At 46.3% G+C, this 23,752-nt stretch overlaps 1 protein-coding gene across 1 annotated transcript in view; it reads right to left on the reverse strand.

Moving 5' to 3' along the window:
• Positions 1–7,505: 7,505 nt before the first annotated feature.
• Thbs4 (thrombospondin 4) overlaps positions 7,506–23,752 on the reverse strand; it is a 44,967-nt gene continuing 28,720 nt past the window's right edge. The window contains exons 11-22 of the mRNA XM_027401734.2: positions 19,894–19,998; positions 19,588–19,695; positions 19,179–19,338; positions 17,441–17,559; positions 16,087–16,139; positions 13,379–13,572; positions 12,331–12,509; positions 11,242–11,290; positions 10,962–11,158; positions 9,951–10,123; positions 8,092–8,231; positions 7,506–7,567 (exon numbers count right to left, since the gene is read on the reverse strand). Coding sequence (XP_027257535.1) covers positions 7,506–7,567; positions 8,092–8,231; positions 9,951–10,123; positions 10,962–11,158; positions 11,242–11,290; positions 12,331–12,509; positions 13,379–13,572; positions 16,087–16,139; positions 17,441–17,559; positions 19,179–19,338; positions 19,588–19,695; positions 19,894–19,998 — 1,539 coding nt within the window. The remainder of the gene's footprint in view (positions 7,568–8,091; positions 8,232–9,950; positions 10,124–10,961; positions 11,159–11,241; positions 11,291–12,330; positions 12,510–13,378; positions 13,573–16,086; positions 16,140–17,440; positions 17,560–19,178; positions 19,339–19,587; positions 19,696–19,893; positions 19,999–23,752) is intronic.

The following is a 23,752-nucleotide window of genomic DNA, read 5'->3' on the forward strand; positions in this document are numbered from 1 at the left end:
AGTTTAGTTAGGACAAACGGGTGAAGGAAACAATTTGAAAAAGGAGAAGGGTTTCTTATGGCTTTGGGATTTCAGAGACTGCAGGCCATGGAGAGCTGGCTCTGCTCTTCTTGGGTGCTTATGGGATTAGGGGTGGGGAGGTGAGGTAGAGCTGCTCACCTCACTGCACTTGTGAAGCAGAGGGGCCACCCCTTTTCTTCCTGCTGGGCGCCATCCTGTTAACTGTTGCTACCCAGCATTTAGGTGTGTCTTCACCCTTAGTCCTCTTTAGAAGCATCTTCACAGACATTCACTGTAGGCAGAGTTTCTGTGTCCCGGCAGCTGCTCCTAAATAACCACATGGAGACTTATTATTAATTATAAATTCTTGGCCGATAGCTTAGACTTGTTTTTATACTAGGCCAGAAGAGGGTGTTGTATCCCCTGGAACTGGAATTATAGATAGTTGTGAATCACACCATGTGGATGTGAAGAATGGAACCTGGGTCCCTTAGCAAGAACAACAAGGCTTAACCATTGAGCCATCGACAAAGTTCACTTTTGAGAACTCTACAACCGAGTCATACATGCACACACTTAAACACACAACGTATTGTAAAAAAAACAAAAAATCACAAAAGAAAACCCCAAACAAAAACAAAACAAAACATCCACAGAGAAAAAATTCCCACACAAAACAACCCCAAAACTCTCAATGTTCTAAGTTTGCAGTTTTCTGTTGGACTGCATTTATCTTGTGGTACATGGATCATGGATTGGTCACGTCTTCGAGAGCCAGAGACCAAGGTAAGCTACTCGGCTTGAAGGCTCACAGTTCTAAAGTAACTGAATACGAGATGATGAAGGCTTTCCCTGAATGAGGCCCTAGGGTCATGTTCTGTTCTGGCCACCACAGTGCTTAGCATGTGCCTGGTATACAGCACAACAGATGGCACAGTGGGCCTTGAAAGAATGAATGAGTGAATGATGAGTGGGCAGATGAATAGCTCTGTGATCATGGTGATAAGTCTAGGGAAATAATTTTATAAACTACACCCTTCTTACTCTCTGTGTAAGGAACTTTCACAGGATACTGGAGTAGAAGGGAACAAATTAGGAAGAAGGACAGAGAGATGCAGGGGGTATCAGAGAAAGGCTCACTCCAAAATAAACTTGTCTGAAATGACCAAAAGGAAACCTGTTCATTTGTATGCAAATTTAAAAATTTCACCTTGACAAGCAGCTGTGTGAGAACAAGGCTATTTTTAGAGGATTGCTGCCCCCTAGTGGATCAGATGTAAAGAGCTATATATTGGCAACCTCTTGGTGATTTGATGATGTGTATCTGTACAAGTCCATAGACACGTCCATCACCATCATCATCATCATCATCATCATATCTCTGTGTGTGTGTGTGTGTGTGTGTTTCTCTCTCCCTCCCTCTCTCATCTATTTATCCATCTATCTACCTATCGTCTATCCATCTATCTATCTATCTATCTATGTGTGTATATATGTACAAGATATACATGGCATGACATGTGTGCAGCAAATTCATGCCGTGTGTGTGTGTGTGTGTGTGTGTGTGTGTGTGTGTGTGTGTGTGTGCGCGCGCGCGCATCTGTGTGTATACATATGCTTGCACATGCAGCATGCATGTATCATGGTGTGTCTGCTGAGTCTGCTTTCACCATGGGTTTCTGGGCTTGAACTTATGTCATAGGCTGATGCAGCAAGCACTTTTCAGTGGTGGTCATTTCAGCAGCCTGTCCACAAACATTTTATGTGGAGAGGATGGGGGTATGGAGCATATGGAGATGAACATGTCCCAGTCGTTATCTTTGAGGAGCTTTCAGAAAAACCCAGGACTGAGGGACTTTGGGGGGTTGCATTCTCATGAAGCAACCCATTGAATTTGTTGGAGAGGGTGAGAGTGGATGGGAATGGTTGACAATGGCATATGGAAAATAAGCTGATTACCACCTGGGTGCATCCCCAGCACTGGGAGATAGAGGAGGGGGGAATTGTGTGTTAAAGGCTAGCCTGGGCTATATAGCAATACCTTGTCTGCAAACAAAAAAGTTGATGGAAAACCTTTTCTATTAAAGCACCACTTCCACACATGTATCCTAGACACTGGGTAGCTGCTACTTTCCACTCTAGTGAGCATTATAAAATAAGCAACAAATGAACAGCTGTCTAGGAAAAATCTCCAAATGGTTTGACAGTTGTTTACACTTAGCTAGAAAGATCCCTGTGGACATATTTGCTCTCAATGGTGTGTTTCTGTCATGCTTTATGTGGAATGTCCTGACTTGGGGTGGACCTCTGAAGGGTTTGCTGGCCTCTGGCTCCTGTCTAGCACTGTTTCCTAGTTATGAGCCAGGATCATAACTTTTCCCCCCTAAAGCCACTCCCATCCATCATGTCACAGTGCCAGTCACACTATAGATTCCTGAAGAAGCCCCTGCACCAAGTGCTCAGACAGGTGACAAGCTGAGGCCAAGGTCTCAGGTCTTAGGAAGCTACAACTTTGGTATAGTGACCTCTGAAATAGCATATGTTAGCTGGGCATTGGTGGCACATGCCTTTAATCCCAGCACTCGGGAGGCAGAGACAGGCTGATCTCTGTGAGTTCGAGGCCAGCCTGGTCTCCAGAGCGAGTGCCAGGATAGGCTCCAAAGCTACACAGAGAAACCCTGTCTCAAAAAACCAAAAACAAAAAAAAAACAAACAAACAAAACAAAACAAAACAAAACAAAAAACCCAAAATAGCATTTGTTTCCAGTTTTCCTCATGTGAACCTCAACTTAGACACATGGTATTAAAGGATGCACTATTTTAATTTAAGTTACTTGTGTGTCTGTGTGTGGGTTCTTGTATGTGAGAGATCACAAGAGAGCATTGGACGCTTTGAAGCTGGAGTTACAATTGGTTGTGGGCCACCAGACTTGGTTTCAACTGACTTCAGGGCCTCTACAAGGGCAGTATGTATTCTTAACTACCCAGACATCTCTCCGGCACCAAACTCAATGCTTTCCTTAGCCGATATTCTGCCAATCATTGGTTTTTCTATTTTTTATTTAATTAGTTGTTGAGATAGGGGCTCTTTATTCCGGGCTGGCCTCCACCTTGCAATGCAGAAGATGATCTTGGATTTCTGCTCCCCTTCCTCTCCCTCTCAAGTGGTGCAGTTACAGGTGTATGCTGCCATGCCCAGTTTATATGAAGCTAGAGTTCAAACCCAGAACTCTATGTATGGTAGATAAGAATGCTACAACCTGATCCAAAGCCCAGCCTCTCACTCTTCCTTGATTTTTGTTCTCATTGTTTTTTTTTCTTTCTTTTCTCTTCTTGTTTTTTTTTTTTTTTTTTTTTTTTGTAAGAATACCGGAAGTTCAGAGGGTCTACTTGGAATAGCAGGTATGTTTTGAAGGCTCCCTCTCTGTACCCTGATCAGAGCCTGTCTGCTTCTGCCTCTGGTGACTGGAAAATGGACAGGTAGGGCCCCCAGAGACACGTTTGGAACTAGAGGGGTTTTAGGTTTCAAACATGCATGCCATTAATAGTTAGCTGTCTCCGCCTCATGCTTGTGGATCTCAGCTACTGCTCCAGTGACATGATTGCCAGCCTGCCTGATGTAGTGCTCCCCGCCATGATGGTTATGGATTCTAACCCTCAGGAACCTTGAGCCCCCAAACTAAATGGTTTCTTCTCTAAGTTATCCTTGCCACGATGTTTTATCACAGCAACAGAAAAGTAACTAAGACAATTGGCCTTTGAGGTCATTCAAATGTGGGACTCGTCCCTTGGAGACAGTGACCCCTTCCTCCTCATGTTTCCCTGAGTTCAACCATTGCATTTGGATGGGAAGTAAAACCCAGGCAACTCACTGCACCAATGCTGCGGTGGATGAGTCAGTGGCCAACAACCTCTTCTGACTTTTGTGTATCCTAAAATAAGCCCATAAGGGGCAAGTTTGGGGGTTGGGGAAGTAAATAAAAGGTTAACAGGTTCAAACAGACTTGAGACCCATATGTGTTTGTTTACTTCAAAGGATGGGGCCAGGTGTGAGGTTAGGAGGGATCTGTGGACCTATGTATCCTATGGTCCCCTTCCCTGACTGCTTCTGTGTTATTCCGTGTTCCTCTATTGTAACAACACGTATGAAATGATCTGTTTGCAAAGAGCAAAGGCTGGTTTTGGTCATGGTTTCAGGTGGCCTTAGTGTAAGCATTCTTCTTCTACCCCCCCAAAAGAGCTTAGTCTGAGGAGAGAAGCAGTGCCCTATCCACGAAGCTTCTATCCTTATTGAGGCAGGCCAGACAGGCAGAGGAGACAGGGTCAACCACATGGCTGGAGGCTGATACAACCGTGGGCTGTGTTATATAGACCATGAGGTGACCAAGATGAGCACTAACTGACTTTTGCTTCATTATAATGGCATCTGCATATCGTCAGCCTGACAGGATCGTCTATTCCACCATGCACTGGATGATGCACACAAGGGTAGGTAAAATGAATAAAACTTACTCCATAAAATCCATTGTTGCTAGGACCCCATGTGGCTCTAACCAGCACTTTGCCTCCTTTCAATTTATGCTACCAGCCACATCATAGTTCCTAAGTTGCCTTATTTCTAGATCAGATTTTATTGTTGGTTTATATCAATTTTGACCATAAAACAATACTCAAAAGAATTTAAATAATAGTGACTTCCTATACATCTATCACCCTCCTTGATTCTATAACTTACCTCAAAAGTGGAGTTGCAGGAATTCCCTTATGTTTGTGAAACACAGCCTAATGCCCTGGGTGGGAGAAAGAAGGGTTTCCCAGCCTTCTCAGGCAGAAACAGAATGTCTCAGCATCCCTTTCTTTGCTGTCCCTATGCACTGAGCCTATTCCTGGTACCCTGGGTGTCCTTTCTGCCTCAAGGCCCTCCCGTATGTTCTGTGCAATTTCACCCAGGCATGGGATTTCCCATATAGTGACATATCCTATACCCCAAGTAACAGAAGCAGTCAGGAGAGGAAAAACATTGGAAGGAACTCATAGAGTGGGTGAGTGATTATGTCTGCTTCAACTCCTGGACCCATTCATATCAAGCTGGATTTAGAGGAGGGTTCTTAGAGAAACAGAGCTCAAACTGACCTGAAAAGGTCCTGCCCATCAACCTTCACAGTGCTATGCAGGCACCATGCAGACACTATGTGGGCTTCTGGGGGTGAAAACATGTCAGTGGTCTTACCCAGTAGTGGACCTGGTGTGATTCAACACCAACCTGACATGCAAAATGTTCCCACTGGTGCAATAGGGCATGAAGATTATAGGGTAAGCAATTGCCTTCTGATTGGATCTGAGGCCTGTTTGACAGGAAGGAATCCATGCCTAGTATTGTAAACCAAAAGCTCATAACTCAGGAGATCATATGGCGGGCGGGCGGGCGGTGGGGGGGGAGGCTATTGTCATTTTGCTAAGTTGACATGTTGATAAACTGCCAGTATTTGTGTTTACACCCATAGACTAGGGCTGTTGTCACCCTTGACCAAGGAGGCTCTGGCTGTAGTGGGCAACAATTAAAGCAGAGACTCAGGACCGTTTGGGACATCTGTATCACTCCCCACCCCCAACCAAGGAGGAGGGAGCATCCCAGAAGAGGAGGTGGGGGAGCAATATAAGAGCTGGAGGATGGGCAAAGGTGAAACCTGGACTTCCCAGATCCAGCTAGACGACACACTTGCCTGGTAGGTGACTGTGTTTTGTGAACATGACTTGGTAGACTTCAGTGATCAGAAATATTTATTCAGAAGAGTATCTGTAACCTTCTTCACAGAGCCTCGTAAAACACCAAGAGGTTCAGGGAAAGATCATCCAAATACTATATAATCTACCTATACCACGGAGTGGAAAACTGAGAGCACCGTGGGACTCTTGAAGAACCCGAGGGCTCAGAAACCACCTGTGTGAGTTGTAAAAGAGGGATGCTTGAGAGGTAAATATCTCCAGCCATCAGGTCCCCTTCCCCTCCCAGGGGTTCATAATTGAGAAACGTCTATAGATGTGTTTTACCCAGAGAAGAGGTGTTGACAGTCACATGGCTGTCAATGCCACCAGCAGGTTCCCTGGGGAGACTGGGTAGTCAGCAGCCTTGAGGATGGATGGGATTAAGTTCTTCCCCTTCACTGAGATCTTGATGGCCTGACTTACAAGCTTCCACATCCTTCCAGGCTCTACAGCCAGGAAATATGGTCCCCAAATCCAGCATAGCCTATAGTGCTCACTATTAGACACTCTGAATACTGGAGCCATGGTAAATCTGGGATGAATGTTTATAATGTATGATTTAAGATAACCTAGGGAATTATGGAAATGAAAACTATATTGCTGAGCCACGGTGTAGCTCAGTTGGCAGAGTACCTGCCTAGAGTTCAAAACCTAGCATGATATGAAACCAGATGAGATAACATATGTGTGTAGCCCAGCATTTGGGAGGACCAAAAGTTCGTGGTTATCTTTGGTTATACAGAGAGTTTGAGGCCAGTTTGGTCTACATAAGACCTCATCTAAAAAATAAAATAAAAAAACATGTTGCCAAACTTCCTTGGAATTAAATTTCAGGGGGATTTATAAAACTTCTGTGTATCTTTGACTGACAACTAGAAAGTAAGAAAGTTAGTACAGCTAGCTAGGTAAGGCAAGCTTCTGTCTTGTACACACAGCAGCTGGCACTATCATTTGAGCATGGATTTCTAGTGGCTTTGGGAGCTGTAGGAGGGCTCACCTGACTCATATTCACCCCTTTGTTCTTGTTACTCAAGAGGCAGCCATTTATTGACCCAATAAATGTTATTTCATGCCTGGTACTATGGGACCCTGACTACAATGACAAGATCCTTTTTTTTCCCTTTGGACCCACAGGACACTAGGGGGAGCCAAATAGGAGGTAGTGACGACAGACAGAAAGGGTGAGGGTGAGAATATATATATATATATATATATATATATATATATATATATATATATATATATCAGGCCAAATCTCCTCTGGTTTTTCAGAATGTGACCCCCTCTGGATGACTAGGGAGGGTGCCCTGGAGGCTCTTTCCCAGAATGAGGATGTCCCTAGGTGAGCAGAAAAGAGGTTTTAGTGGCACTAAAGAGTCACCCCAGAAAAGACCTTTTGCCGGGTTGTCCCAATCACACACATGCTCAGTGACACACACTACATACTCAAGTGAAAAAGACAGAAAAGAAGTAGCAACAGAAACAACTCCATCAGTTTACCAAGGGTTCCCCAGAAAACAACACACACCGTCAGAGCCTGTGCCCACATTAGGAACTAGTGAGTATCGTGGTTATTAGAAATAGTCTCTTCTTTATTTCCACTTCTGTATAAAAAGTTTTGATGTATTTGGGCTGGTATTAGAAAAGCCATAGTAATATAAAGAGAATTATGGGAAGTTAGAAAAAAAAGGTAATGTTTTTAGTGTTTGAGAAAGCAGTTGTGAGATTCCTTCTTCAGCTTAATTATCCAAGCGGTCGAAACTCTGGGTCTGGAACTCCTGGAAGTCCTCTGGTATGGTGTCTGCAACAAGAATGGGCGGTGGTCAGTGAGGGGCCGTCTACCCTGCAATCACGGCCCACCGCACACTGCACAGGCCTCCTGTAGGGGGCACTGTCAGCTCGCCCAAGAATCCCACAGGCTTGCAGGCATTTTCTACTTCAGGCAGCCTTTGTTGCACATTGCTGGCTTACAGCCCAGCAGTGCTTATTCATAGGCCTGAGGAAAATTAGCCAGCAGAGTGCCTTTTCAGTCTATGATTATGTTTGAGCCTTATGAAAAGAAAGGCTGCCTGTAAATTAAACTGAATAAATTTCGCACCGAACCCCTAACTCTAAACCATGCAGTTAAATTCTATGGGTTTCAATTTTCACATTTGGGAAACAGGAAAGCCTGGCTCTGCCTTTCGCTTATGCTATTCGGGGAACATCAGGTTTCAATGAGTGCTTGGTGTGTGCTGTGGGGAAGGATGTGTGCTACAGAATTAAGATGCAGCTCTCTCTGGGTCACTCCCAGTGGTGCTGAGAGGAGATAAGCATGAAGGTTACCATTGCAGCGGTACTTGAGGTTGGACCAGATGATGTTTTCTTGAGAGAAGCAGAACACACCGAGCCGACCTCCACGCATGGTGGTATCTATGGTGACCCCAGAGTCAGCCACCAACTCCGAGCCTTCGTAAAACCGCACCCTGCAGACAGCACAGACGCCCATGGTGAGGACTGGGTTCCACTGATCACTTACATACTTTCCTCTTTATTCAGACATGTTTCCCACGGATGCTTGCTGGTTACCCCCAACTGAGATTAGTAGTCCCCTGGATAGGAACCAAGTGTCCATGTCCCCCTAACTTGTCTCCAACAGGCCCAGCACAATGTCAGGTGCACAGTAACATTGATAGCTGCTCCTTGGTGTGTTAAAAAGAAATAGCTGATATCAAAGACAAGAGGTTTTGTGGCTTTACTGTCTTGTGACTTATGTCTGTTTTTTCCTCAGTTCTAGCTGATTTCACTGTGTGGATCTTCAGAGCCTCAATTCTCACTGAGACAGCACCCCATAAGCAGTTTTAGGCAGGTGTGGGGGTGATTTCAGTTGTCATAGTAGCACTGAGTGACAGAAGCCCCTCCATATCTTAAAATATCCCAGAGTGGATAGCCAAAGCTTGTCCTGCACTCCATACCCTTGTAGAGTGTTCCCTGACAGGTGGGGAGGTGTGGAGCCTGTCACTGAGCTGGGTCTGGGAGAGGGAACTGTGTTTTACCTCTGAGTATCAGGCTCTTCTACACTGACTTCAAGTTACATTCATTTTCCCAGGGTAAACCAAGAAATGCCTGAACATTGTCTTGTTTAGAAATTAAGAATTGGTTCACAGATCAGCATTGGCAATGCCACTGTAATATTTAATTCTCCTACTCATTACTCCGTGTTTGAATGCCACCTTCATATGCTTCTAGGCATGGTTCCAAATGGCTGCTTCCTTTGTCCTCTGGTGTAGCCGTGCCCAAACATTTCCTATTTTGTTGTATAGCAATCAATTCTCATTTCTTTGCAGTTTTAGGGTTCAGGTTGATTTTTCTAAAATTATATACATAGATAGGTCATATTTTCTATGATCTCGTTTTGGGACAGAAGAGGCACACTGAGCTCAGTCAGGTAACAACATGATCAAGCCCAGTCTTCCTGTGGCATGAACACAGACGTGACACAAGACCACAAAGGACAGAAGATGAATTCTCTCTCTCCACTTTGTTCTCACTAGGTGCACAGACCCCCTGGAACCTGCCTGCCCTGGCTGGGAAATAGCAATCCATATACCCCCTAAACACAACACACCACCTTTGCAAGTCTAGGGCATGAAGACTGACTGCATTTCACAGACACAGCTCTAAGCCATGGTAATTCCCAAGACTAGTTTAAAAAAATAATCCTATAAGAAACGAAGCCATCACATCAGTGACATGATGTACATGATGGAAAGTTCACGCTGTGCACAGTACATGCCAGGCAAACCACAGATGCTGCCCTTTGGAACGTATGACCCAGTAAAGGGGACAGACTGTAAAAGCTCTGCAGTTGGTGGGGTCTATGCATGAGGGATTGCATGAGGCCCATAGGAGTCTTGGGAGTGTCTGGGTATCCTCTCTCCTGTCCCACTCATCAGATCCACCCTCACACTTTACGAAGAGCACATCCAAGGCCACAGTGTCCCCCTGAAGTACCCTCTGCTTCGCAGCTTTGCTTTACTGTCCAGGGAGCAGTTAAGCCCTGTGTCTTCACCCCACCTCTCTTCTGGGAGCCCTGCCCTGTGGACCATCAGAGGTTGGGACTGCTTGGGAAAGTGGAGGCTCTGGTTTGTAGAGCGGCCTGTGTACCTCCCTCTCCGTCCATGGCAGGAGGGCCCTCAGCTTACCTGATGTAGCCCACCTGGGGCCTGTGCTGAAGGAACCAGCGGTAGGACACCTTGTCCTTCCAGCCCACATTCCTGGAATCCTTCCACAGCAGCCTGACCTGGTCGCTGGTGTCCCCCGTGTGCCACAGGGAGTTGCGGAGATGTTCCCCTGGGCCAGTTTTAGACTTCACAGCCTGGACAAAGACATGAGCAAGATGTTAGTAGAGGAAGGACATGAAGGTCCTTCCTGCTTCAGGTGTCTGAGGTCAACATGGAGGCGAGTCCATGCCCGCTGCCAGGGTGCAGTGTTATGCTGGCAAAAGAATAAACTTTAAATGTCACCTCTACTGACCTGGCCCTAGTCCTGTGGAATTCAGCAATGGATAGTACTGTGCTATTAACTCCATATTTTTCCTGATACAAGTCTAAGGCTCTGTCTGTTTGCCCACTGAGGGCTCTCACTGAATGTCTGACTGTGAAAGCATGCCTCTGTCCTGGCTGGAGTGGCAGAAGTAACCTGTCATTCCTGTACAATCCATCCCTTTGATTAAATACATTGGCTAGCTTCTAGGATAGGTCTGCCTGAAGGATGCCTTAAACCAGTGGCTCTCAACCTGTGGGTTGTGACCCCTTAGTAAACCCCATCTCCAAAAATGTTTACAGTACAATTCATAACAGTAGCAAAATCACAGTTATGAAGTAGCAACAAAAATAACTTTAAGGTTGGGGATTACCACAGAATATGGAACTGTATTCAAGGGTCTCAGCATTAGGAAGGTTGAGAACTACTGCTAAACCTCTCTTTGACCCCACTCAGCCTGACACTTCCAGCATGGGAGTCACACAGGTTGGAAGGTAGCTGGTTCAATGGAGGGAACAAAAGGTTGTCACCTTAGGCTCCCTGAGATCAGCATCAGCATGACTATATCCATTTCTCAGATTAACTTGGTGCTTTTTTGGAGAACTCTAAAATGTAAAGGGAGGTGAAGGGCCTAGGAGAAAGACAAACTTGGGAATTAAAACCACCAATACCTTGAGCTGAATGCCAGGTTCTGCTACTGCGCGGAACGGCGTGGCCTGCCAGTATGTCTGCTCTGTCTGCTTCCACATGACCACGTAGAAGCTGGAGCTGTCTTGGTAACCAAAAATAAAGCCAGCATAATCATCATCTGTCTGGGTATTTACGTGGAAGGTCCCTTCAAAGTCGACTCCATTAAATGCCGTGTACCCTGCGGAGTTCAAATGCAATTAGAAAAAGCCACACTAACAGCTGGCAGAATGCTACAAACACAGGAAGAGGCTCAGGACGTACCCACTGCTAGGCCAGGGTCACTGTTCATGGTCTGCACAATTTCCATGCCCTGTGGAGAGAGGATAGGGAGTTCAGACAACCTTGAGGGGGCTGAGAGAACTGGGGACAGCCCGGGAGGGACCTCAGGCTGTGTATGGTGACTGTGTGCAGTTCAGTATCTGACATGTTTTTCTGTTTGATATCGACTTGAGGGAGGTGCAAGTATGGCAAGAAGGTTTAAAGAAAGCTCAGTGCTGACAGGAAATACTTTTGCTAATACTGTCACATCAGCTGATGTAATAACCGCTGAACTAGGCAGGGGACATACAACATACATTCTGATGGACATTTGTGCTTTTGTTGTGCTTAACACAATGTAGGATCACTTGGAAGAGCCACTCGACGATGGGCTGCCTAGGTTAGGGTGTCCTGCGTCATACCCATGGGGGAAATTGTCTCGATTGGTTAGTTGATGTGGATGATTCAACCCTCTTTGGGTAGCACCAGTTGCCAGCCTCGGTCTATATGAGTGGAGAAAGAGCAGAGACCAGACATGTGCAAACTTCTCTCAGAGCTTGACTTCAGATGTGATATGACTAGCTACTTCAAGTTCCTGCCTCAACTTCCCTACAACAATGGACTAAAACTTGGAATTGTGAGTGAAAATAAACTCTTTTTCCCCTAGGTTTCTTTGGACAGAGTATTTGGTCACAGCAACAACAATGACACTAGGACCAATGAGATGTGCTTTGTGGCTCTGGAAACTCTATTAGCCCCTGTGCCTTCTTCAGTGGCACAGTTGGTGGCATGTGCAGGAGGCAGTCTATTGGAAAGATGGGGAACCTAGCTTATGGATCACATTGCTGAGGAGTCTCTAGTTCCAGTCATCTCAGCCACTTACTGAAGTGTCACCATGAGCAACCACAAAAGTTTTGGGGAGAGTCAATTCCATATCTCACAAAAGTACAGTGCCACAAGGCCACCAGGAAGAACCTATGCCAAAAGAGCAGAGCCATTTGGTAGTGAATGCCCTCCACATGCCACCTGCCACTCTCAGAATGCTCTTGGTAAAAAGATTGAGTAGAACCAGTGCCAACATGTAATGTGTACCTGGTTCAGGACCACCCAGTTGGGGTCGATCTGGGCGTCCCCTTCAGGGTCCAGGACCACAGTCTGGTAAGCCCTGAAGTCAGTCAGGGTGATCTCTGCATTCTCAGGGCAGACATCAATGCGATCGATGACCTGGTCCTGGTCGAAGTCAGCTTCACAGATATCCCCTACTCCATCACCTGAGTTGAAGAAGGGAGGAGGCAGGAGTACAATGATGCTGAGGCCTACCTCCTCAGCAGAGAAGGGGCCTGGGCAGGGGACAGAAAAGCCCAAGCTCCCACCTCCAGGCCAGGGTTTTTTGAGAGTCAGGAGAGGATCTGAATTTGCAGAGCCCTCATGACAGCCAATTAGGCCACTCAGAAACCACCTAGAGTTTCTTGTAACATCAGTCTATAAGGTTGCCCCCAACTCTTTCCCAGAAAGCTTTCATACAGTTAGGTTCACCACCTGATAGATCTTAAGCCCGACCTTATATGGAGCAAATGTCTAACAGGTGCACAAATCCAGGAATTATTACCACCAGAATATCTTTAAGACTATCTTTGGTGTCCCCTAAGGTTAATGTGACCCACAGGTGCATTCTGCTCAGCTGGAATGACAGTGGAGACACAGCATTTGCTTTGTTAGGATGAGCCCCCTCCTTCTGTGTCATTTCCCATCTTGCCTGGTGCACATGGTTCCTTAGCTGCCCAGTCCTCACAGGTGTGTGAGTTTGTGTGTTTCTCTCCATATGACTCCCAGGGGCAGGGGCACGCAAGGCCAGAGTTGCGCTGAGGGCCTTTGGGGACTGAGCTGTAGCACATGGCTGTGCCCTGTTCTATGTGACCTCCTCCCAGGACTGCTCAGGAAGCAGCCAGGCTGGTGAGCTCTGCCCCAGGTGCAGACTGCTGTCTCTCAGATGCCTGCTCTATGCAAGCCAGATTTGAAGCAGAACTGGTGGGCAGTGGGAAAGCTGATGATGCCCCAGGGAAGTGTGCATCCCTTCATATGGCTGCAAGGAGTCTAGAGGTGTGTGTGTCCCAGGCAGCCCTGGGCTGCGCATGCTTACTGTTGCTATCTTCCTGGCCTGGGTTGGGAACCAGCCGACAGTTGTCTGGGCCAGGGGGCACCAGGTCTGGGATACCATCGTTGTCATCGTCATCATCACATTCATCGCCAATTCCATCCTTATCAGTGTCCAGCTGGGCACTATTAATGACGGTGGGGCAGTTGTCTGTGCTGTCCTGGTGGCCATCCCCATCACTGCAGAGGAAAATTATAGTTTAGTAGAGACTGAAGCCTCTGCTCCTGGGGAGGAGTCTGGATGGGCTGTCTTTATCAGACCCTATCAGACCTTTCTTTGATAAGGCAGCCTCAGAAACATCTACCCTGCTTCTCCAGTCTCCTGAAAGAAGCCAGCCACTTTCTGTTTGAAGATAAGAGTCTATTTCTGTGATATGTGACTTGGGCTGCTGTCATCTCTAAGGGCTGCTAGATGACACCTCACTGCAAGGAAATGTGAAGGCAAGAGACGTGGAGACACATGTGAGCTCTTGCTCAGGCACTGGTGAGCAATGACCTCAGGCATACTGGAGCTGAGAGTTCCAGTCTTCATCTATAAGACAGTGATGAGCACAGGGCCTGTCTCAGGGGACAGCTTAGAGACCGAATGACTCGATTGTAACACCTGTAAAAAGCCCACCCTATGCACCTGGCTCTAGGAACCGAGCCCTCTGATGTTTTCTGTTACGTTGATTTTCATGATTCCCATCTGGTAACCCCATGAGGACTCAGACTGGAATGCCACAGGGAGGGTTGTGGAGGAGAGGTTGCTCTTTCCCCAGAAGTGAGTGCACTGGTTGTACCCGGGGCTGTTCTAAAGGACATCCCAGGAAGCTCACTCTCTGTCTACCCAACTTTTCTCCCTTCCAGGATGAAGGGCCACAGGGTGGGGGTGGGTGGGAGGGGTAGCAGGTGGCAGCTTGGGGGATGGTACAATTGCTCTGTCTCTGGGAGGACCTTCCAAGTCTTCTGGGACCTTCTGTGGCTACGAGGGATCAGAATGGATTCCCTTCACTCTGCTCCACTCCAGGCCTGTCTTGGCCTAGAAACTGCTCTTATACCCCCTAGGAGAGGACACAGAGGACACTGCCCTCTTTTCATACAGAGGGCAGAAGGGCCCCAGGGAGGCTAAGTTCAACATGCACACTGGAATACTGCGGCTGAGAAAGCCGGATTTCTGCACTTCTCATAGCACTAGAGCGTGGTGGATGGGTCAGAACAATCCACAGAGCCCTGCTACCTCTATGGAGAAACAAGCAGTTCCTAGCCCTCTCCTGGTGTGGCTCAAGTTCATGGGAATATGGGAGAATGAGTCATTTGTTTTAGGTGAATATCTAGAGGATGGTGGGATAGGCTATTTTAGAGATTTCTATAGACAGTAACCAGAGTACATGGTGACCCACCACTGGGAACATTCTTGATTCACACAGTACATCATTTAGGGTAGTTGTCAGGGTGCCAGCCCTACCTTCTGCTCAGAGAGACAGATAGCCAATGTCAGACTGTGTCACTGCTCACCTCTCCTATGCTGCAGTACCTGTAATAGCCACCATCTTCTGCAAGTTGCCCCAGGGGGTGGCCCTATGCTGGAGCTTCCCCTGTATTATTTTGGGTTTTCACTTAACCTATAAGGTGTGGTGATTGTTTTTTATGGTTCTGATGAAGTAACAAACATCTAAGAGATCAAGGAAACACCTGAGTCCACTTGACAGGGATGCACATGGCAGTAAGGATGGAGCATGAGGAAGATGGGACCTCACAGGAGCTGTCCCGAGGAATGCTGTGGGAACTGATTCTGCAAGGGAAGTGAGTCTGTGGTCCAGTTACTAGAAGAACCACATGTTGTCCTGCTTTGCCTTTGGGGAATCCTTACCCATTCAGACTTGCCCTGACCATCTTTCCAAGAATCACCCAAGGAGGGAGGGGGTGAAATATAGCTAGGTGGTAGAGTGCTTGGCTAGCAGGGGCAAGACCCTGGATAACCCCCCAGTAACTGAATGCAAATTCCCCAAGGTCCCACGGAGAGGATGGGGTACCTGGGGGTATAGACACCTATGGCTGAGTGGCACTTAGTTGTGCTTTTCTTGTGGCCCTTCTGCTCCACTCTGCCTCCTTTTCTGTTTTCTTTGTGGTGGTGCTGAGAAGTGCACTCCTGGCCTTGCACATGCTAGGCAAATGTTTTTATCACTAAGCTCTGTCCCCTGCTCTCCCTGGGCTTCATAGGGGACTCCTTGTTGGGCTAGGAAGAATGGAAAACATGCTCTCCATAGAATAATTCTTCTCAATGAAACAGAAAAGACATCAAGGACAATAAACAACAATGATGTCTCAGCGAGACCCTCTGTTTGGGGTGATGATGAACTTTTCCCGATATGTTGAATGGTAGCTTTATAACAGAAAACACAAAAGGCATCTTTCCTGGGTTAACTCATTTCAATGACAACCCATGGGCTATATATCTACAGTCACTTCCATTTTATAGGAAAGGAAACTGAGGCAAAAAGAGATTAGGTCATTAATGGCATCTGGCTGAAACCCCTGCTCCCTACACAGTATTTTCAGGGAGATACAGTGGCCTGGAGCAAAGGAGGAGCCTCTGTCTCACAGAAACCTGATCCATCCAGAGATCCTAGAGCAAAAGTCAGCAAAAATCTCTGACAATTCCCAGTCTCAGACCTCCCACCCGTTTCCTTGCAATTGGGAGGCATACCATACCTGTCCTGGTTGGTGTCACAAGAGTCCCCAACCAGATCATTATCCACATCTGACTGCAAAGAGAGTAAGTAGAACATGTTATTTACCACCGGGTCTGCATGTATGAACTATTCCCGAGAGGGCAGGCCTGGCCCATCATCACTGGGTTTAAGGAATTATTTCTTGGGAACCAGGGTGGTATAAAACTGCAAAAGGACAACACCATATTGGTGTAGGCACAATGCTGAATTTTCAAAAAAGCCTTCTAAAATATCAAGCTTCATGGAGGGGCTGCCCACACACCAGCTGAGCTGCTTGGGAAAGGTTCTGGGTGGCACAGTGGCGAGCAGAGACAGGGTGCTCTGGCTCAGTTGGAAAGGAGCCAGACACAGGCATGGGTCAAAGCACATTGACTCTATGTTTTGTCTGCTCTTAGGAGTTGAGACGGGATGAGGAGTGAGGCACAGTGGGTAACAAGGACTCTCTTTTTTGGGGCTTCAGAAACAGACTGCTCAGCATGCCCAGAGATCCAAGCAGCAGGTGTATGGGAAGAAAAAAACACATCTTAATCTGCAACTTAATCTGCAATGTTCATACATAGACTTAGAAACTAAAGGGGCATGTGATTAGGATCGTGTCCATGTTTCTATTTTTTGACAGTAGAAACTTGTTTGGGCATCATTAAGGCCATGCTACTAACGCCATCAGTGTTGTGTGGTTGTGAGGTGATTCCCAAGGGTCTCATGTGTTTCTGTCCTGTCTCAGGGAATGCCATCTTGTTGTAACTCCATTTTGTGTGCTTAGACAGCTCTCAGCCCTCTACCTGCCTCCTCTCCACAGGCATATCTGCCTTGGCAACACATTTGGGGTTTTTACATCCTTGACCATGGTTCAGATACATTAAGCAAAACAATTAAATAAAATAACTAGAAAAATATGAGTAAAAATAATTGACAAGTTATATCTAAAATAACTACCATGCTCTGCCAGGAATGAACGGTTCATGGTTACGCTGACCTTCATCTAACTTTGATGGAAATTATGGTTTTGGTGGTTTTGTCTTTAAAACTCTGTATCCCTGAGCTTGGACACCAAAAGACTTTTCAGAGGCACAAGCCTGCTCTTGGTCTGGCCATCAATGAAAAGGACTTAAACCTTTCCATTGGCTTAATCAGTGCAGTTGTCAATAACTATCGCGTGTGGGTCATTTCAGTCCCATCATTCTCAGGCCTAATGCACATCTTTTCTTCTCTTGAGCCTTGATTCAACAGCAAAGAACTGGCCAACAGCTTGGCTGGGTTTTTCCAGATGTTGATTTTTAGTGAATATTTCCATGAGGGAACTCAGTCTACAGTGTGAACCCCGTCTTACTAACCTGATTAGGGTTACTGACATCAGGACAGCTGTCACAAGCATCTCCAACACCATCACCATCCCGATCCCGCTGGTCACGGTTGGGAACTCTGGGGCAGTTGTCCAAAATGTTTTTTATTCCTGAAAGAAAAGGATGCTACCATGGGTCAGGAGACTGTCATAGAAAATGGCAGAACATAGAGAATTCTAGCAGCTGAGAAGCCGTCTGTGGTCACGTACTCCTGCTGGGCCTTTGTTACATTGCCGTCTTTAGTAGTATCTGGAGGTGACTTCAAAGAAAGGCTCTGTGAGACTCAGACATGAACAGCTCTCTAAGGCAGCCACCCAACGAACTCTAACCTGTCTAAGATGTTAAGGGCTGTGGCAGCATCCAGAGATGGAGGCCATGATGACTGGGTGGGCTGACCCACAGAAGGAGGACCTTGTAGGAGTCTAAATTTGAATGGAGACAAAAGGCCTTTGGGCAGTGGGTACAGGAGTTGGGCCTGGGCCTACTGAATCCCTGTTTCTCAATTTCATGTTCAATGGCATTTGAAATAAGCAACAGTGAAGGGGGTGATATTGTAGAGATGAACAAATGCCACAGGTTAGGGTACTTTATTGAATGGGTTTATCAGCATACCACTGCAGTGAGGTTGACACTCTAGCTCACTGTGCTTTAGGGGAGGTGCATATATTCTGGAGGAGTGAATGTGTGTGTTTGAGGGGTTAGCATTTTTAAAAGGAGGTTCCTTTAGTGGTGTGCTATGTTTGCAGAAAGTCAGATCCTAGGCTGCCTTTAAATGACAGTTGTCATATGCTATAGACACCGTATTGAATAAAATGTCCTTCCTCAACCTACGAGGTTTCAGAGCTGCCCATGACATGAAACTCATAGAGTCCCCACGGTAGAATCCCAGAGCTGGGTAGTGCAGACACCATGACATCCCAGCCCTGCCCAGAGCAGGCAGGGGCTGGCTACATCTTCCTGGCCTGCGTTCAGGCCTGAATGCTCGATCTTAGCTTATGCTTGTCCCACTAGCTCTTATAATTTACATTAACCTGTTTTTCTTCATCTACATTTTGTCTCATGGCTTTTTACCTTTCATTTTGTATGTTCTACTTTCCTGCTTCCTCCATGTCTATGTGTCTGGCAGCTGCCTGGCTGGCTGGACCGGGGTCCCCCCCACACACTCTCCCTCATTTTCTCTTCTCTCTGGAGCCAGATTCCTCCTCCTACTTATTCTGGCTGCCCACCAGCCCCACCTATCCCTCTACTCCCTAGCTACTGGCCATTCAGCTTTTTATTAGACCAATCAGGTGCCTTAGGCAGGCAATATGAAACAAATGTAACATATCTTTACATAGTTAAACAAATGCAGCATAAACAAATGTAACAATCTTTACATAGTTAAAGTAATATTCCATAACAGACCTTACTGAGTTCTCCATTCCCAGTTCTCTTCCATGTTTAGGAGTGGGGGAGAAGGAAAGTAGGGGTGTGGGAAAGTTGGGGAGTCAGGGAGGAGCCAAGAAGACAGATGCCCTGTAGACATACCTCTGACACGACATGAGTAAAATGTACTCTCTCAGGGTTCCTGTCAATGGTATAAAGTACCAGAAACATACAGGGTTACTGGACTACCAGACATAGGTCAGAGTAAACACTATAGGGGGAGTTCCTGAGTCAGCACATCTATTCCCACTACTAGTGAGGTCAAAAGGAATTCGGAACAAAAGACCAAGCAAAACAAACCTACCATCTCCATCCATGTCGTCATCACATGCATCTCCTTTTCCATCCCCGTCAGTATCCCTCTGGTCATTATTTAGGACAGTCCGGCAGTTGTCACAGGCATCCCCAAAGATATCTTTATCACTGTTCCTTTGGTCTACATTGTGAGTCAGGACACAGTTGTCCTAAATGGGGAAAAGGAGTTTAGGCACTTACTCAGACTTATACCTGCCTCACTGTTGTGGCTTCCCAAGCCTGTCTGTTTTATATTTTAAACACCTGTGACTCTCAGAGGACAAGCTGCAATGCTGTGAGAACATGGTCATGGAGATAAAAGGTTTGAGGTGATTAATCTCAGTGACTGATTTCATAGTCTCAGTTCCACAATCCCTGGTGTGTTGCAGTGTGCATGCATTCCCCCTCAAAGCTGGTACCTGCTCATTCAGGATCCCGTCTCCATCAGCATCCTCATCACACGCATCTCCAATGCCGTCTCCATCTGCATCTTCCTGGCCAGAGTTTGGCACATACTTGCAGTTATCCTGATAGTGGAAGCAGCTCAGAGTCATGTACTATCCGTCTACTTGTCTCATGTCAAAAAGTATTTCTGACCTCAAGACTGAGTGTGGTTGCCTGGCTTGGTTAGTGGCTGTTTTGTTTGCTTCATTTGAGATGTAGCTACTTCAAAATTTTGGCTCTGGAAGTCCATAGGGTATTTTTTCTATGCTTGTTCTCCTTACCTTCTTGCAATTCCTGGCAGAACATGGCAGTTCTTCATCGGGGTAACTGTCAATGTCTACATCCTTTCCACAGACATAGCCGTCACCAGCCCAACCAACACCACACTGCAAAGAGAGAGTCTGTTAGAGGCCTGGGAAAACAGTCCCCAAGAAGGCAGGTGACCAACTTGGTCCCTGCCCCTGTGTGACCATTCCCCAGGGGGAGGATCCAGAAGCCTCACATCCTGGGTAGATGCAATGTAACAGTTCAGTTGTGCTAAGCATGCTGGACCATGCCTACAACCTCAGGACTAGGAGATGGAGACAGATTAGAATCTGTTCAAGGTCATCCTCCATAAATAGTGAAAGAGTTAAAAGTCAGCCTGGGCACTCTGAAGTTCTGTCCCCCACAAACCAAACAATGGCAGGAAGATGCCTCAGTCTTAGTAAGATGCTTGTTGTACAAGCATGAGGACCTGATTTTGGGTCCATGGCACCCATTGAAAAGGCTAGGCTCATGTCCATAATTCCAATGCTGTAGAGGTGGCAACCGAACTTCCCTACAGCCTGTTGGACAGATAGTCCCATGCAATCAGTGAGCCCAAGATTCAGTAAATACTCTGCCTCAAATGGATATGGTGGAGTTCAATAAAGGAAAACTTCTAGCATCACTTGTGTGATTGTGAACCACCCCCTGCTCCACCATATACAAACTAACAAAACAAGAAAAATGCAAAAGCAGTTTATAGTTGTATGATGGGGGATGTCCCTCTGTATGCTGTGAATATATATTTCTCTTATTGGTTTAATAAAACGCTGAAAGGCCAGGAGCCAGGAAGGAAGTATAGGCTGGGCTACCAAACTAGGAGAATGCTGGGAAGAGGAAGACAGAGAGAGAGAGTTGCCAGAGGGAGATGCCATGTAGTCACTGAAGGAGTAACATGCTGGAGCATTATGGATAAGCCACAGCCTTGTGGCAACATATAGTTTAATAGAAATGGGTTAATACTTAAGAGAGACCTAGCCAATAAGAAGCCTGAACCATTGGCCAAACAGTTTATAATTAATATAAGCCTCTGTGTATTTATTTGGGATTGAATGGCTGGGGACCAGGTAGGACAGAAACCTCCATCTTCAGTTGTATAGAAACAGACTTAATGATTCTAAACTCCAAAGCTCAAAGGGAGATAGACAGAGAATCTCCACTCTAGCTCCTGTTCCTGTGGCTCAAACAAACAAAGGCAACCCACTCTCATGTACACACTCAGAGATGGTCTGCGAACAGACAGGCAGATGCACAGTCCTCTTTTGTCTTCTCATCGAGTTGGCTGCACACAGTTAGGTGTATATACTCTATTGCAACTCAAAAAATAAGGTGACATTTTATTTTGGTGGTTTCTCTGAATCTCTCCATGCACATTCATGGTATTCTTTTAAGTGGCCACATATCTATTGCAGATAAGGCTGCACTGGGCATGCCTGGATTGACTCAATTGATTTTCTACTGGGGGTGTCAGGTTTCTAACAACTTTGCTATGACTGACAGTGGTGCTTCAGATCATTTTGGTACATTTGTCCTTCTGAGAGTGTACTAGTTTAGCTTGTGGAGTACTGGGTCCAAACATTTATTAATTTAATGTGTGTAGGTGTGCACCTAAGAGTATGTATGTGCAGGTGCCTGCAGAGGAGAGAAGAGGGCATTGGATTACTTGGGACTGTAGTTACAAGGAGATGTGAGCCACACACAGGTGCTGAAATTTAACTCAGGTCTTCTGAAAAAGCACAAGTACTCTTAACGGCTGAGCCATCTTTCCAGTTCTGAAGGTATTCCTAATTTGGGGTTGTGATCAAAGTGTTCTTCCCAAGACTGTTCAATTCATCTCCTCTCCCTTGAAATCAAGACCAAGTGGGTGGGCGACTGCAGCATTTATCGATTTTGGGACATAGGCTTGTATATGAATTAGTTCTTTTGGGTCAGTTTCCACCCAAAGAGGGAAACTTTAAGGTGCTTAATCTCTGTTCATGTCCCTTTCTTAGAACAGAGGTGGTTCCTACTGGTGTGGTCAGTGCTGGCTCTGTGTACCTTCCCCTCTGACATGTCCCCTTCAATAGCCTGCTGTGCAGAGAGCCAACAGAAAGCCTCACCACCAGCAGATCAGGTGGGAAGCAGCAATTTTGTTTCAGTTTTTAAAGTTACATTTACAGTGTTGCCCAAAATGTGTGTGTGTGTGTGTGTGTGTGTGTGTGTGTGTGTGTGTGTGTGTGTGTGTGTGTGTGGTGGAGGGTACCTTTATCTGCTGAGTCATTTCTCTAGCAGTTTCTCTTAAGTGGATTTTCCTAGTCTTTTTCTCCACTCCTTAAGACACTGCAAGGTCATCATTGTCTTTATGCAAGAGTCACATGAGCTCAACCTGGGTCAGTGCTGGCCTTGCCCTGGCTCTCAGAGTAGGGAACATTAACCTCAAGCCTGTCCACTTCCAACTTCTACCCCTGCATTTGGTTAATGTACATTTTTGACTTTTCCCTCAAATATCCAAGGTGCCCCAGAGACAGGATGTCTGACTCACCAAGAATCCTTCCTAAAAGCTGCTGGGTGTGAGGTGGAGCCTGAGAATCAGCTCGGGTGCGGGGAGTGGGGGTGGAGGTGAGGGAGGTAGGAGTCGGGGTGAAGGCACAGGGGAGGGTGCAAGAGGAAGAGGTGCAGACTGCTCCAGAAAGCCTGGGAGCTACCAGGAAAAGTGTACCTGGCCCCAGAGGTGACAGGAGATAAGAGGGGACAAAGCTGAAGAGTCAGGACCAGCAGCAGGGAATAGATCTCTGGGAAACGTCCTGGCTTCTCAATAGCAATAAGGTGTTTTTCCTCCAATAACATCCCTGGTGCTGCAGCCCCTACCTGTCCTCCTCCTCTGCTCTCCCAGTACAGCCTGAGTGAGCCCCGCCCCTGATACCAAAGGCCCCGCCCCATAGCCCCATCCCACTCAAGGGCTTCCGTGCCTTTGCAAGTTCAGCTGTGGGTCCAGTCCTCCACTCATTTTAATGAGGAAAAAATTTCCTCTAGGAACAAATACATTTTTAATGAGCCATTTTCTGGCAGATTAAATTATTTTAGTAGTCACACCGAGTTTATTAATCCTTTACCATCTGTCGTTGTGCCTTATTACGAATTCAAAAACATATTAAGAGGCCCATCACCCACCATCCCGGAGGAGCCATCAATTTGTTCATAGAAAATGAGAATTTAAGCACAGATATATACTTGCTTTTCAATGGCTTTAAAACAAAGTACATGTGTGCAGTAGCATGCCCAACCATCAGGATTAGTGGAAAGTTTGGCTCTTTTTCTTTCTCTGACACAGTGCATTCTCCAGACCTTGCTCTAGCATACTTGTACAGCCATGGAAGGCCGACTTTATTATACCTTTTTTTTTTTTAACTTTTCAATCTTATTTTCTGATTTGAAAAATGATAAGATGACTGAGGAAAGGTTCCAGTCAGAAAGATAAAGAAGTGTAAATTTGAGCAATGTGATGGGGAATTGTTTTTTTTTATTATTTTATTATTATTTTTTAAACAGGGTCGCAATGTCCATCTCTGGCTGGCCTGGAACTAACTCTCTATGACATAAGAGTTTGTGTAGACCAGGCTGGCCTTAAACTCAGAGATCTGCCTGCCTCTACTTCCCAAGTGCTGGGATTACAGATATGAGCCACCACGCCTGCCCCTGTCCCTGGGGGTGGGGGATTTTTATGCTGTTAGAGGGGCTCACCATGGATACAGGACCACAGGCAGAAGCTCTCCTACTGTGTGCCTGGAGCTCCACAGCAGAGAAAGAAGCCAGCAACTCAAGGCAGCGAGATGCTAGTGCCTGAGGGACTCAGCT

The sequence above is a fragment of the Cricetulus griseus genome, chromosome 2, assembly GCF_003668045.3.
Source record: "Cricetulus griseus strain 17A/GY chromosome 2, alternate assembly CriGri-PICRH-1.0, whole genome shotgun sequence".
NCBI classification, from domain to species: domain Eukaryota; kingdom Metazoa; phylum Chordata; class Mammalia; order Rodentia; family Cricetidae; genus Cricetulus; species Cricetulus griseus.